General features: G+C 42.6%; 1 protein-coding gene across 3 annotated transcripts in view; it reads right to left on the bottom strand.

Annotated features, from left to right (window-relative positions):
- cnksr3 (cnksr family member 3) overlaps positions 1 to 11,736 on the bottom strand; it is a 125,835-nt gene extending 114,099 nt beyond the window's left edge. For all 3 annotated transcript variants that reach the window (XM_063055996.1, XM_063055997.1, XM_063055998.1), the window contains exon 1: positions 11,340 to 11,736. In XM_063055996.1, the coding sequence (XP_062912066.1) occupies positions 11,340 to 11,652 (313 nt within the window). In that variant the 5' untranslated portion in view covers positions 11,653 to 11,736. The remainder of the gene's footprint in view (positions 1 to 11,339) is intronic.
- Between the last annotated feature and the right edge of the window lie 1,475 nt (positions 11,737 to 13,211).

Raw genomic sequence — 13,211 nt, 5'->3', positions numbered from 1 at the left:
ACGGAAACAAATTGAATTCTTAATTAGATCAAAGGGTATTTTATCAAACAACATGCCACCTAATATTTAATTAGCCTTTACTTAATTTACCTTTCATCGTCTACACTGCATATTTTCGCACCAACTGCTTATTCCCTGCAGCATTGAACCAAAACAGTGATGTTTAAAGGACAGACAAAAATTTGCTTTTGCTTTCCAAACCTCTATTTGGAAGTGGATCATTCATTACAAAACATGGGACTGCTGCAAATGAGAGTTTCTTATTTATATTCCAAATTGAAGCCGAAATTTTTCCCACAACAAGTGTCTTCTTTCCACTTCACTTTCAGGCAGTTATATGATACACATTACTTCGCAATCATGCCTTTAAATCCATCTAATTCTGATACAAAGTCAATATAATTGTATTCATTAATTCATATTACAGTATATTTGTTCAGACATGGTCTATAACAACAAACGTTTTGAGCAAGAGCAAGGCATACAAATTGGACAGGTAATATTATTCCTCCAATGTAAACATGGCTAAGTAATGCCTCAAAATCCATACCCTTACTGTATAATATTCAAAAAAAAATCAATCTACTTTGACAACTTTAGAGTGCAAAGAATTCTAGATTGGCTTATGAAGGAAATTAGATTTAAGTAATGACTATTTTAATTGCCTTATTTGAAATATTCAATAAACAAAGAACTTTTTAAAAAACTCACCAATCCATAATACAATTTTATTGGGTAAAAATTGCAAGTTTCTGCTTCTTTTCAAAAGAAATTATCATCAATATTAAACAATACAGTGGTAACTTAGCACTGGAAAATACAAAGCAGCTGTCAAGTTTTCAATTTCAGCAAATAGATTAGTAAAACTTGTTACATTAACTAGTTGAATTTAAAGTAACAATATTCAAAATGAGAGCCAAGTTGATGAACAAAAGTACCCATTTATTAATTAGTAAAGCCAAAATAAAATGACCCAATGACTACAAATACAAATCTTTGCCCTCTGCCTCAACTGAATAATAAAATGCTCAATTTGCATCTGTGGAAAGAGAAACAGTCAATATTTTAGTCCAAAGACTTTTGACCTGCTACTTCCAGCATATTCTGTGTTTATTTCAACTTCCAGCATCTACATTTTTTAAAAAAATTTCATTCTTAACCAGAAATACTGACTGCTCATAGACATCTGGACCCTGGGAGTCAACGCCCCTCCCCCCTACAAATGGATCCTTGGCTTTCTGACTAACAAAATGCAATTAAGAAAAGGCAGCAACACCTCCACCACCATTACTCTAAACACCACTGCTCCACAAGGTTGCATTCTGAGCCTCCTACTCTGCTCCCTAAACACTCATGACTGTGTGGAGAGAGAGTCTGCTCATACGCCATCAGTTCACATATGATACAACTGTAATGGGCAATATCTAAAGTAATGACGAGTCAGACAGAATACATGAAGGAGATACAGAGCATGGTGTCATGACAACAATCTTTCCCTCAATGTAGTAAGTCAATAGAGCTGGTTTGACTTCAGGGTGGGAGGGTGAGGGAGGAGGTGCACAATCTGCTGTGCTTTACATATCAACTGCAAACTTAATATTAGTGTAGTTTCTAGTACCCAGAGCATTCTGGAAAGAATATAATGGCACACTTATATGATACATTGCTCACAGAAACACATTCAGCCACGTTTTCAGTCTGCAGAGACAGGCAATACACAATCAGAAACAAGCTGGAACTAAGTACTATTGGGAGCATATGTTTACACTGCTGTTAAACCACACTAACACAACTGGGGTTGGATTCCTATGGAAAAAGTAGACTCATTTATTCTGCATTGCATGGCAAAAGTTCTACAAAGTAGATTCAGTATTACTATTGACTCCTAATCCAACTTCAAAAGTGACCAAGTATTGGAAGCTCCATCTCAAAAGTTATACTATAGAGTGTTTAATAGCAATAAATATAAGTGGTTTTGTTCCCATTCAAAAAGAAACAATTTTTTTTACCCAATAAAGTTCATGTATCAGGGATTGAAGTGAGATTTTTAATGTTTTGATCACTGAATATTTCAAATAAAGGTAATAAAAAGTCATTACTTAATCCAATTTCCTCATAGAACAATCTAGAATTCTTTGCACTATAAGGGCTGTCAATGCAGGACGATTTTTTTTAAATGTTGTACAGTAAGGATATGAAGTTGAGGAATAGATGGTGACTAGGAGGCGTATCGAGGTAAGATAGATCAGCGCTAGCTGAGTGGCATCACAACAACAACCTTGCACTCAACGTCAATAAGACCCAAGGAATTGATTGTGGACTTCAGGAAGGGGAGGTCAAGAGAACACACATCAGTCCTCAGAGGGATCAGCAGTGGAAAAGGTGAACAGTTTTAAGTTCCTGGGTGTCAACATCTCTGAAGATCTATCCTGGGCCCAAAAAATTGATGTACAGGTGTCCCCCGCTTTTCAAACGTTCACTTTACGAAACCTCACTGTTACGAAAGACCTACATTAGTACCCTGTTTTCGCTTTCAGGTGTTTTCACTGTTATGAAAAAAAAGCAGCGCGCGATAAAAGGCAGCCGCTCTCCCCAGATTCGGAATGGCATTGCTTTAACACGTGCCTGTGAGCAGCCCTTTGCAAGATGAGTTCTATAGTATCGGAAAAGCCTAAAAAAGCTCATAAGGGTGTTACACTTAGCATAAAACTACACATAATTAAGCGTTTCGATCGTGGTGAACGAAGTAAGGACACAGTGAGTTTGGCTTGTGGAAGCTGACGAACATGATGTTGAAGAGGTTTTGGCATCCCATGACCAAGAACTGATAGATGAAGAGCTGATGCAATTGGAAGAGGAAACGATAACAATTGAAACTGAATGCAATAGTGAATGGACTGAAAGTGAAGTCGTCCAGGAACTGAACATGAAGCAACTGCGTGAGATTTTAGCTGCAATGATAAAGTACAACTTTAATTTTGAAAGGGTACGTTGGTTTAGGGGATATTTGCAGAATGGTTTGAGTCCTTACAAAGAACTGTGTGATAGAAAAATGCGCGAGGCTCAGCAGTCAAGCAAGCCTTCCGCATCAGCCACAGCAGACGACGAACCTCGATCTTCGACATCGAGGCAGGCAGTCATAGAAAAAGACGAGCTGCCTGTTCTAAAGGAAACAGACGACGAGATGACACCCCAGTGTCCTACCACCCCAACCCCCAGGCCGCGGACAGATACTGATTCGCGGAGAATGCAGCGGTAGCCGGGAGGCACACAGCACATTTTTAAGAAAAAGACCGAAATAAACATGCTAATTAATTAGGTGCCGCCGACACGTTATTGTCGGCCCAGATCAGAGACGACGCAATCGGAATTTGGCACTGATCTGGGCCGACAATTACGTGTCGGGCGGCACCTAATTAATTAGCATGTTTATTTCGGCTTTTTTCTTAAAGATGTGCTGTGTGCCTTCCGGCCACCACTGCACCCCTGCATCCTTCGCGGCAATGTATCACTCGGTGGCCTGGAGGCTGGGGTCCACTGCACCACCCAACCTGTGACGACTCAGTCTAACACACCATCATCAGTGTGCTTGGCGCTGTCTTCCCAATTCTGGTAAGTGATACTACACTGTACATACATTATTTCTACTTTATATAGACTGTGTATTTTTACGTGTTATTTGGTATGATTTGGCAGCTTCATAGCTTAAAGGTTACTGGAGAGCGCTTGCGTGAGATTTTCTGCCGACGGCGCTTGCGTGAGATTTTCGCTCCGGAGAACAGTTCAGTAATGGTTGTGGAAAAGTATTTCTACTTTATATAGGCTGTGTATTTATCATATCATTCCTGCTTTTACTATATGTTACTGTTATTTTAGGTTTTATGTGTTATTTGGCATGATTTGGTAGGTTATTTCTGGGTCTGCGAACACTCACAAAATTTTCCCATATAAATAAATGGTAATTGCTTCTTCGCTTTATGACATTTTGGCTTACGAACCGTTTCATAGGAACGCTCCACCTTTGGATGGCGGGGGAAACCTGTAATTACAAAAGAATGACAGCAGCTAAATTTCATTAGGAGTTTGCGAAGACTTGGTATGTTACCAAAGACACTCTCAGATTTCTACAGTTATACCATAGGGAGCATTCTGACTGGTTGCATCACTGTGTCTGGTATGGAGAATCTCTGTAGAGGATTGAAGAAAGTTTCAAACTCAGCCAGCTCCACCTTCAGCACTAGTCTCCTCAGCACCAAGAACATCTTCAAAAGGCAATGCCTCAAATAGGCGGTATCCATCATTAAGAAGCCCCACCACCTCTTCTCATTGCTACTGTCAAAGTGGTGGTCCAGGGGTTTGAAGACACATACCTAATGCTTTAGGAACAGCTTCTCCTACTCCACCCTCAGATTTCTGACTGGACAGTAAGCCCACAAACTCTACCTCACTATTTTTTTCTTACTGCAACTTGTAGTACTGCTGCGACAAATCAATTTTCACGACATATGCCAGTGATATTAAACCCGACTCTGATCCTAGAGAGCAAAAGAGTTTAAATTATTTTTTACCACCCCATTCGCATCAGCAAGCCCATGGTCCAGAACTAAATGTTGACCCCAATTATAGTAAGTTTAAATAGGTTTAGCCATGTTTACCTTTCAGTTAATTTCAAAAACCTAGCCTCTTTACACAGTTCAGAACTATGGCATGAATCTTGATTTCACACAAATTCTGAACTGAGCCAGACATGGACTATAAACCATCTTTTCTGAATTAGATGAAAAACATAGCTGGAATGCATCAAGCTGGAGTTGTGGAGTCACTAGAGTCAGAATCATACAACACAGAAACAGGCCCTTTGGCTCAACTGGTCTACACTGACCAAAACTTCCTCTCTGCTAGTCTCAGTTTCCCACAATCAACTCAGAATCCTTCAAGCCCTTCCCCTCCATATACCTATTTAAATCCTTTTAAGCACTGCAATTCTACCTGCCTCAACTACTTCTTGTGGCTGCTCATCCCAGAAAGTCACCACTCTACATAAAGTTACCTCTTAGATTTCTTAAACCTCTTCACTCTTAACTTTTACCTGTGCTCTCTAGTTTTGGACTTATCCATCCCTGGGAGGGGAACTATGACCAACCATCTGATGCATACTCATGATTTTACAAACTTCTATAAGGTCACCCTCCAGCAGTCCAAGGAATAAAGATCCTTCGTGGCCAACCTCTCCTTGTAATTCAGATCCTCTAGTTCAGGCAGTATCCCCATAAACCTCTTCTCCGCCCTGGGGAAAATATTCTGACAGTCAACCCATCTATACCTACAACAATTTTAAAAACAACTCTCATAACTCTGCTCGGCCTTTAATGCTCTATTAGTATTGACATTGGTTTATTATTGTTACATGTACCAAGATACAGTGAAAAGCTTGTTTTACATCATTACACAATGCAATGAGGTAAAACACGAATAATACAGAATAAAGTATAAATGCTACCAAAAGGGTGCAGTAAATGGTAAAAATGAAAAATGGTAATGAGGTAGACTGAAAGTCCATTTTACTACACAAGAGGCCTGTTCAAGATCTGGTAACAGTGGGATAGGAGCTGTCCTCAACTCTGGTGGTAGTACTTTCAGGCATTTGTATCTGCTGTCCAGTGGGAGAGGGGAGAGCCAATGTCTGGGGTGGGTGGAGTCTTTGACTACACTGCTGCTTTACTGAGGCTGTTAGAGGTATAGTCCATAGAGGGAAGGCTGGTTATTGTGATATGCTGGGTTATGTCCAGAACTCTCTGCAGTTTCTTGTGGTCACGTGCAGAGCGGTTGCCATACCAATCCGTTATGCTTCCCATGATGCAACAATGAAAACTGGTAAGAGTCGATGGGGATATGGGCGTCCCGAGGAAGTAGAGGTGTTGTTGAACTTTCTTGGCCCAACATCTATGTGGCTGGACCAGGACTATGCTATTGGTGATGTTCACACCTAGGATGTAGACAGGAACATGTGCAATACACCCCCCCACCCCCAAAATCAATAGCCAGGTCTTTTGTTAGTTGACAAAGAGGGAAAGGTCACTAAGCTCTGTCACCTTCCTGTACTCTGATTCATTCCTGTACTCTGATTCATTACTTGAGATGCGGCCCACTACAGCGGTATCATCTGCAAGCTTGTATATGGAGTTGGAGCAGAATCTGGCCACACAGTCATGAACATACAGAGCGTACAGTAGGAAGCTACCTGGTGGAGCACAAGTGTTTGGAATAATCAGCAAAGACTGCTTCCTATCCTTTCTTATTGCCATCTGTTGGACAGAAAGTCAAGGATCCAGTTGCAGAGGAAGGCATCAACTCCCAGGGTCTGCAGTTTGGTGATGAGTTTGCTTGGAACAATAGTCTAATGTAGGTGAATTTACTGTCCGGATACTCTTTATAAAGAGTGTCGGGCCAGGGAGATGGCATCCACCATAGACCAGTTTCCACAATAGGCAAATCGCAGTGGGTCAAGATTGGCTGGAAAGCTGGAATTGATGCGTGCAATGACCTGCCTCTCAAAATGCTTCACGATGGTAATTGTTACAGCCACTGCACAGTAATCATTAAGGCACGCTACTGCGCTTTTTTTTGGTATCATAATGATAGTGGTCTTCTTAATGCAGGAGAACACCACAGCCTGAGTAGGGAGAGATTAAAAATATCTGCAAATATCCTAGCCCCACTGCCAGGGACACCAACCAGGCTCAATGCTTTCTGTGGGTTCACACTCCAGAAGACTGATTTCTGTCTGCAACAGTGACTATGGCTTCAGGTGCACTGTAGATTGTCAGGGTAGTGGCATACCTATTCCCTACAGCTCAAAACATGCATAGAATGTATTAAGCTCACATTGTCGATGCAACTTTGTTTTGTAACCCATTATAGTAGGCAAGACCTGTCCCAGCTGATCAGAATCAGATTTAATATCACTGGCATATGTCGTGAAATTTGTTAACTTTGCGGCAAGAGTACAATGCAATACATACTAATATAGAATAAATAAATAGCTAAATTAAAAATAGTGCAAAATCAGAAATAATAAATGTGAGGTAGTGTTCATGGGTTTAATGTCCATTTAGGAATCATATGGCAGAGGGGAGGAAGCTGTTCCTGAATCACTGAGTGTGTGCCTTCAGGCTTCTGTACCTCCTTCCTTACAGTAACTGATGGCTGGACTGAGAATTGATTGTCTCTTGGCATCTGATAGCTTTACATACATCTTATCTCAATTTGGCGATCCGACTGATTGAATCCAAAACTGACTTGAGGATAGGAAGCAGAGTGGTGGTGGTGGAGGAAGTATGTGGTCAGTGGTAAACTGCCAAGATTGGGATTGACCCCTGTTGAATGCTGCAGACCTGGATTCCTAGTTCATCCATGGTTTCCAGTTTGGAAACAGCCAGATTGTCCTCCTTGATACACGGTCCTCAACGCAGCGTTAATAAATGTTGAGATGGTAAAGACACACTCATCTAGGCTGAGTCTTTGAACATGAAAGCAGTCCCGTAGAATTTCATCTGTTTCCTCAGACTAGCACTGCACGACTTTCTTTTCTGGATTTTCCAATTTCAGCTTTTGCTTGTATGCAGGGAGTAGGGGCACAGCCTGGTGCTCCTAAGGAGAACACAACCTAGGCAAGTTTCTCCAAACTTTTCTTGCAGCTCATACCCTCTAATCCAGACAGCATCCCGATAAAACGCTTCTGTGCCCTTTCTACAGTCTCAACAAACTTCCTATAATGAGGTGATCAGAACTATGCACAATACTCCAAGTGTGGTTTGACTGAAGTTTTATATAGCTGCAACATGACTTCTGTACTCTAATACTCAACAGTCCTACCATTCAAGGCAAGCATTCCATGACTTCATTCAAACCTTATCCACTTCTGTAGCCCCTTTCAGTGAACTACAGACCTGGACCCAAGATCCCTCTGTACCTGCATACTATTAAATACTGTTAACTGTTCACCTTCTCCCTTCATTTGACTCCAAACTACAAGGTTTCTCCAAGTCATTGTCATTCCTTAGTGTCTTAACATTTACTGACTAAGATCTACTCTTATGACTTCCCAAAAAGTATCAGCTTGAAATCACAGATTAGCGAGATAGGTCACCCTTTGGCCAAGGTCTACACATACTATCCTATAATAACATAATTTATTCTCCTCGGATATCCTTCAGTTTTCATTGTTCGTCTGCTATTCACCTGCACACTAGGGACAACTTACACCAGCCAACTAACCTATCAACCTACACGTCTTTGGGATGTGAGAGAAATGCAGAAGAAGAGCTCCACGTTTATCACAGGGAGAAGATCCAAACTCCATGCAAACAGTACCAGAGGTTACCAACGTTCAGACTTTTTTTTTCCCCATAGCTGCATGGGCCAACTGTTGCTGAGGCCTGAAAACTGCGTAACACTTCAAATGTTTTTCTTTATAATATGCAAACAAACCACAACTCACAACACAAGCAAACAATGTCAGGCAGTCAAAACAACTGGCAGGCACAATGGTTAAGTAAAATATTTTGACTAGACAGCGTTGGCATTCAGGGGACCTGGTTTATTAACAAGCTACTGACTTCCATTCTGTGTTCATTGTTACAATTTGTAAGTCTTGTAACTTTAAACACCGACAATGTAAATATGTTGAAGCTCTGAATTTAGAAAATTTATGGATTATATTCATTAACAAAATTACAGGATATTTCATAATTATACTAACATAGACTTCAAAATTATATTTGCAATATGTAAAGGAAAATTCTAGCTGTCGGCAAGAAAGGCTACACGCATGGTAGCATTCAGTTACTGTGCGGCTGTGCAACCACGCAGCTTAGAGAGGGCACTTGGACCCTTCCGTCAAATTTACTTGGTCCATTTCCGACACCTCCCTTGATCTCTCTTTCTCAATCTCTGGAGCCAGTTTATCTACTGACATCTGCTATAAACACTGACTCCCACAGCTACCCAGACTATACCTCTTCCTGACCTGTTACTTGTAAAAATGCCATCCCCTTCACTCAATTCCTCGGTTTCTGCTGCATCTGCTCTCAGGATGAAGCTTTTCATTCCAGAACTAGAGATGCCCTCCTTCTTCAAAAAAAAAGGGGTTTCCCTTCCTCCACCATCAACGCTGCCCTCAACTGCATTTCTCACATTTCGTACATGTCTGCCCTCACTCCACTGTCCTCCCACCACACCAGGGATAGGATTCCTCTTGTACTCACCTCACTAGCTTCCGCGTCCAGCACATAATTCTCTGTAACTTCCACCATCTCCAACAGGATACCACCAGCAAGGACATCTTTCCCTTCCCCCGCCCCAGCTTTCTGCTTTCCACAGGGATTGCTCCCTGCATGACTCCCTTGTCCAATTATCCCTCCCAACTTATCTCCCTCCTGGTATTTATCCTTGCAAGTGGAAGAAGTGCCATACCTGCCCCTACACCTCCTCCCTCACTACCCCAAAAAGTCCTTTCAGGTGAGACAACACTTCACCTGTGAGTATTTTGGGGTCATCAACTGTATCCGGCATTCCTGGTGTGTTCTCCTGTATATCAGGGAGACCTGATGCAGATTGGGAGACCGCTTCACCGAACACCTAGCTACATCTCCCAGTAGCCACCCATTTCTATTTGACTTCCCATTCCACCATGCCTGTCCATGGCCTCCTCTACTGTCGCAATGAAGCCATACTCAGGTTGGATCAGCAACACCTTATATTCTGTCTGGGTAGCCTCCAACCCAATGGCATTAACATGAATTTCTCCAGCCACCGATAACTGCCCTCCCCCATCTCCTTCACTATTCCCCATTTCTGTTTCCCACTCTCACCTTAACTCCCTACCTGGCCATCACCTCTCTCTGGTTCTCCTCATCTTTCCCTTTCTTCCATGGCCTTCTATCCTCTCCTATTAGATTTCTCCTTCTACAGCCCCTTAACTCTTTCACCAATCAATTTCTTAGCTCTTTACTTCACCCCTCCCCTCTCCTGGTTTCAACTATCACCTATAAGAGAGCAACACACACAAACTTCCAGTAATGCCTCCACCCCCCTTCACCATTTCCCATACCCTTGTCCCTCTCATGTTATTTCCTTGCCCGCCCATCGCCTCCCTCTGGTGCTCCTCCCCCTCCCTTTTTTCCTCTTTCTTCTGTCTCTTTCACATCGACTGTACTTTTTTCTATAGATGCTGCCTGGCTTCTTGAGTTCCTCCAGCATTTTATGTGTGTTGTTCACCTATCACCTACCACCTTGTACTACTTCCTCCCCTCCCCACTTTGCCTCCTCCTCTTTTGCAGTGCTGATGGAGAGTCTTGGCCCGAAACGTCGACTGTTTGGTCTTTTTCATAGATGCTGCCTGGCCTGTTGAGATCCTCCTGCATTTGTGTGTGTTGCCTTAAAAGGCACAGTGCTGATCAAGCACCAGTGGCCTGGATATCACTTTACCAAAGTAAAAAAGATATTGATAATCATCTTGTCATCTGCCCTCGATACTCGTACGTGCACATTTTCTGACAGGAGATGCCAGGCCGCAGTGAACAGTGGATAATTCCCTGGTGCCCCAGGTTGCCGAGATCTAAAGAACAGGTCAGCCATAGATCAGCTGACTCGGCACTGGGACTGAAACAGCGTTTGCGTGACTCAAAACCAAGCGAATAATAATATTCAAAACTTTTCTTTATAACTAATGAAAGTTTGCCGATTTAATACATTGTACGATGCCAGGACTTAGTGACTAAACGAGCGTTAGGAAAACTTCATATTCTTTTTTAGAAGTAACAGACTATCTTTTAACCCCTAAGTAAAATTCGTCGATCCCAAGTGACGTGCTCAAATATGCAACCGCGACCGAATGTACGCTATCAATGTGTTATTTCGTTAAGCCGACACGACTCTATAACATACAGCTCGTATAAAAAAAACACTTCATGGAGAATCGCCACAGATTCCAATCAAGTTCATACTAAATTAGAAAGGGCGAGCGGCGTGACAAGTTTAAAAACTGAAGAAAGTGGGTACAAAGAAATACTGAAGTGCAACAAAATTAAACTCTTGGTGGGAAAGTAACAACGGCACAGAAGCAATGAAGCGAAATCGATTTCTAAAGGAAAACACGACACTAATTTTAAGACGTGTCAGGTCAGTTTAAACACTGCCACGGAGTGATCAGCTGGTGGAAACAAGGGCATTCTATTTCACTGCTGTAAAAGAACAATAGTAACTCCTGACATCTATCTCCGGCTAAAGCGAAACAGTTGTCATGAAGCCCCATGGCCAACAGTTGAAAGTTATTTTACCTTTAATCCACTCCACCACTTGCTTCGGGGTCCACTTCGTGACGGGTTCCATTGGCTTGAGACAGATGGAAAGGACAACAGGGAATTGAATGCAAGTTGTTGCGCTGTATCTGCACAAAGGAGACAGAGAGAGCGCGGCGACGGAATGAGCGTGTCCCGATGCGAGTTTTCCCGACGGATCCGCGCTCACATGCTGCTCGCGCACCGCCCCGGGCCGCGCTCCACTCCAGATGTGTCCCGGGCAAACTCGCGCTCCGGCTTCACGGTGGTCCTGTTCGCAAGTACTCCCTCGCAGTGCGGCATCAGGTTGCATACGCCGGGACTTCCGTCGAAACTCCTTAAAGGCAAAGGATTGCTGCACCCAGAGTGCTTTGCTTATTTATTATTACTGTCGTCGCTATTTGCCGACTTAAAAGTGCGCAGGGAAGGCAAACAATCCTTACTGAGCCCTTCCCATTACAGTCTCGGTAATTATCAGTGAAAAACAATCAATCTAGTCTCAGTATCACTGCTTACAGACCACATGTGAGCCAAAGCGGGACCCCCGCTCCGCAGGATAGGCTGCTCGGTTTGTAGTTCTGCATTACTCTCTTAAAGGCGTATCGCACCACGTGTAAATAGTACTGTATTGAGAAGCTCTCCCACGCGCCCATAATGGAGATGTAAACAATGGTGACGAATGATGAATAACAGCGCAGAAACTAAATAACGAGACTTCTTAGTCATTTCAAAACAATGGCAAATCTGGAACGTTAACTCCCTTCCCCTTTACGAATGCCACCTGATTTATGGAATATTCCCAACTTTTTCTTTGTTTCAGATTTCAAATTTACCGCCCACGGAATATTTCGCTTGGACAACACATTTTCAATGCAAAACCATTGCGCTTCCATAGTGCCGCTACAGAAAGTAGTTTCAAGACACCTTAGTAGTATTGAAAAACGAAATCGGGAGCAGATGATTGATGATTTACATCTAAATCTAAACTGAAAATAATAGCATAGAAATTAATAGTTTTTAATTATATACCGATTGTGCACAACAGCCAGGGACCACCTGCTAGAATCGGGAGCAAAGACAAAAGGCTTCTGCTGGAGCTCAGCGGCCAAGCTGCATCTGTGGGAGGTGACGGTGGGGTAGGGAGCAGTCGTTGACGTTTTGTTCAAAACCCTGCCTCAGGAAAGGAGCTGCTGGTTTGCCCAGCCAGAGCCACAGTGGAAAAGTCTTGCATAATGCAACAAAATATACTTCCAACCCGATCCTTCAGAAAACTCTCTGAAGGCAAAGAATCTCTAGAAGAGAAACCACACACAGTTGGGGGGGGGAGGAGACTGGAAAATTCTCATTGGAAGGTGTATATTTTCACATCTATTTCCCGACCGTCCGTTCATGTGCCCATGACCAACTCCTAATACTCTCACCAGCCATCTACATTCAGGATAACTTACTGTTCTCGGTTAACGAACTGCACATTCTCAGGATGTGGGAGGAAACGGAAGCACCCAGGATTAGACTAAAGCCTGCTGAAACAATGAGACATCAGCACTACTTGCAGACTCACCCAGGTGATCAAGTTAAGTAACCAGTCCTCATTGGGCGATGATTAAAGTTGTAGCATATGAAGCTGTGGAGCTCTCTGCCAGCTAAGGATCTTTGAACAGAATTCAGTAGATTAACATTCAGCACAGATGCTGGCAACCAGTTCCTGAGGCTCAGATCCTCTGGAAGAACCACTGCCTCCAAATTGATTCTAACCTCCCACAACTTAACATTGCATCTCCGCTCCATCTTAACCCGTTGGTTAAAATACTGTCTGCACAAGAATCCTTTAATCCTCTTGTAAAACTGATTGAATTCTGTTGAGTCTATGCT

Source organism: Mobula hypostoma, chromosome 8, assembly GCF_963921235.1.
Source record: "Mobula hypostoma chromosome 8, sMobHyp1.1, whole genome shotgun sequence".
NCBI lineage: Eukaryota > Metazoa > Chordata > Chondrichthyes > Myliobatiformes > Myliobatidae > Mobula > Mobula hypostoma.
The sequence above is the reverse complement of the archived record's forward strand: the minus strand, read 5'-3'. Positions and strand labels throughout refer to the sequence as shown.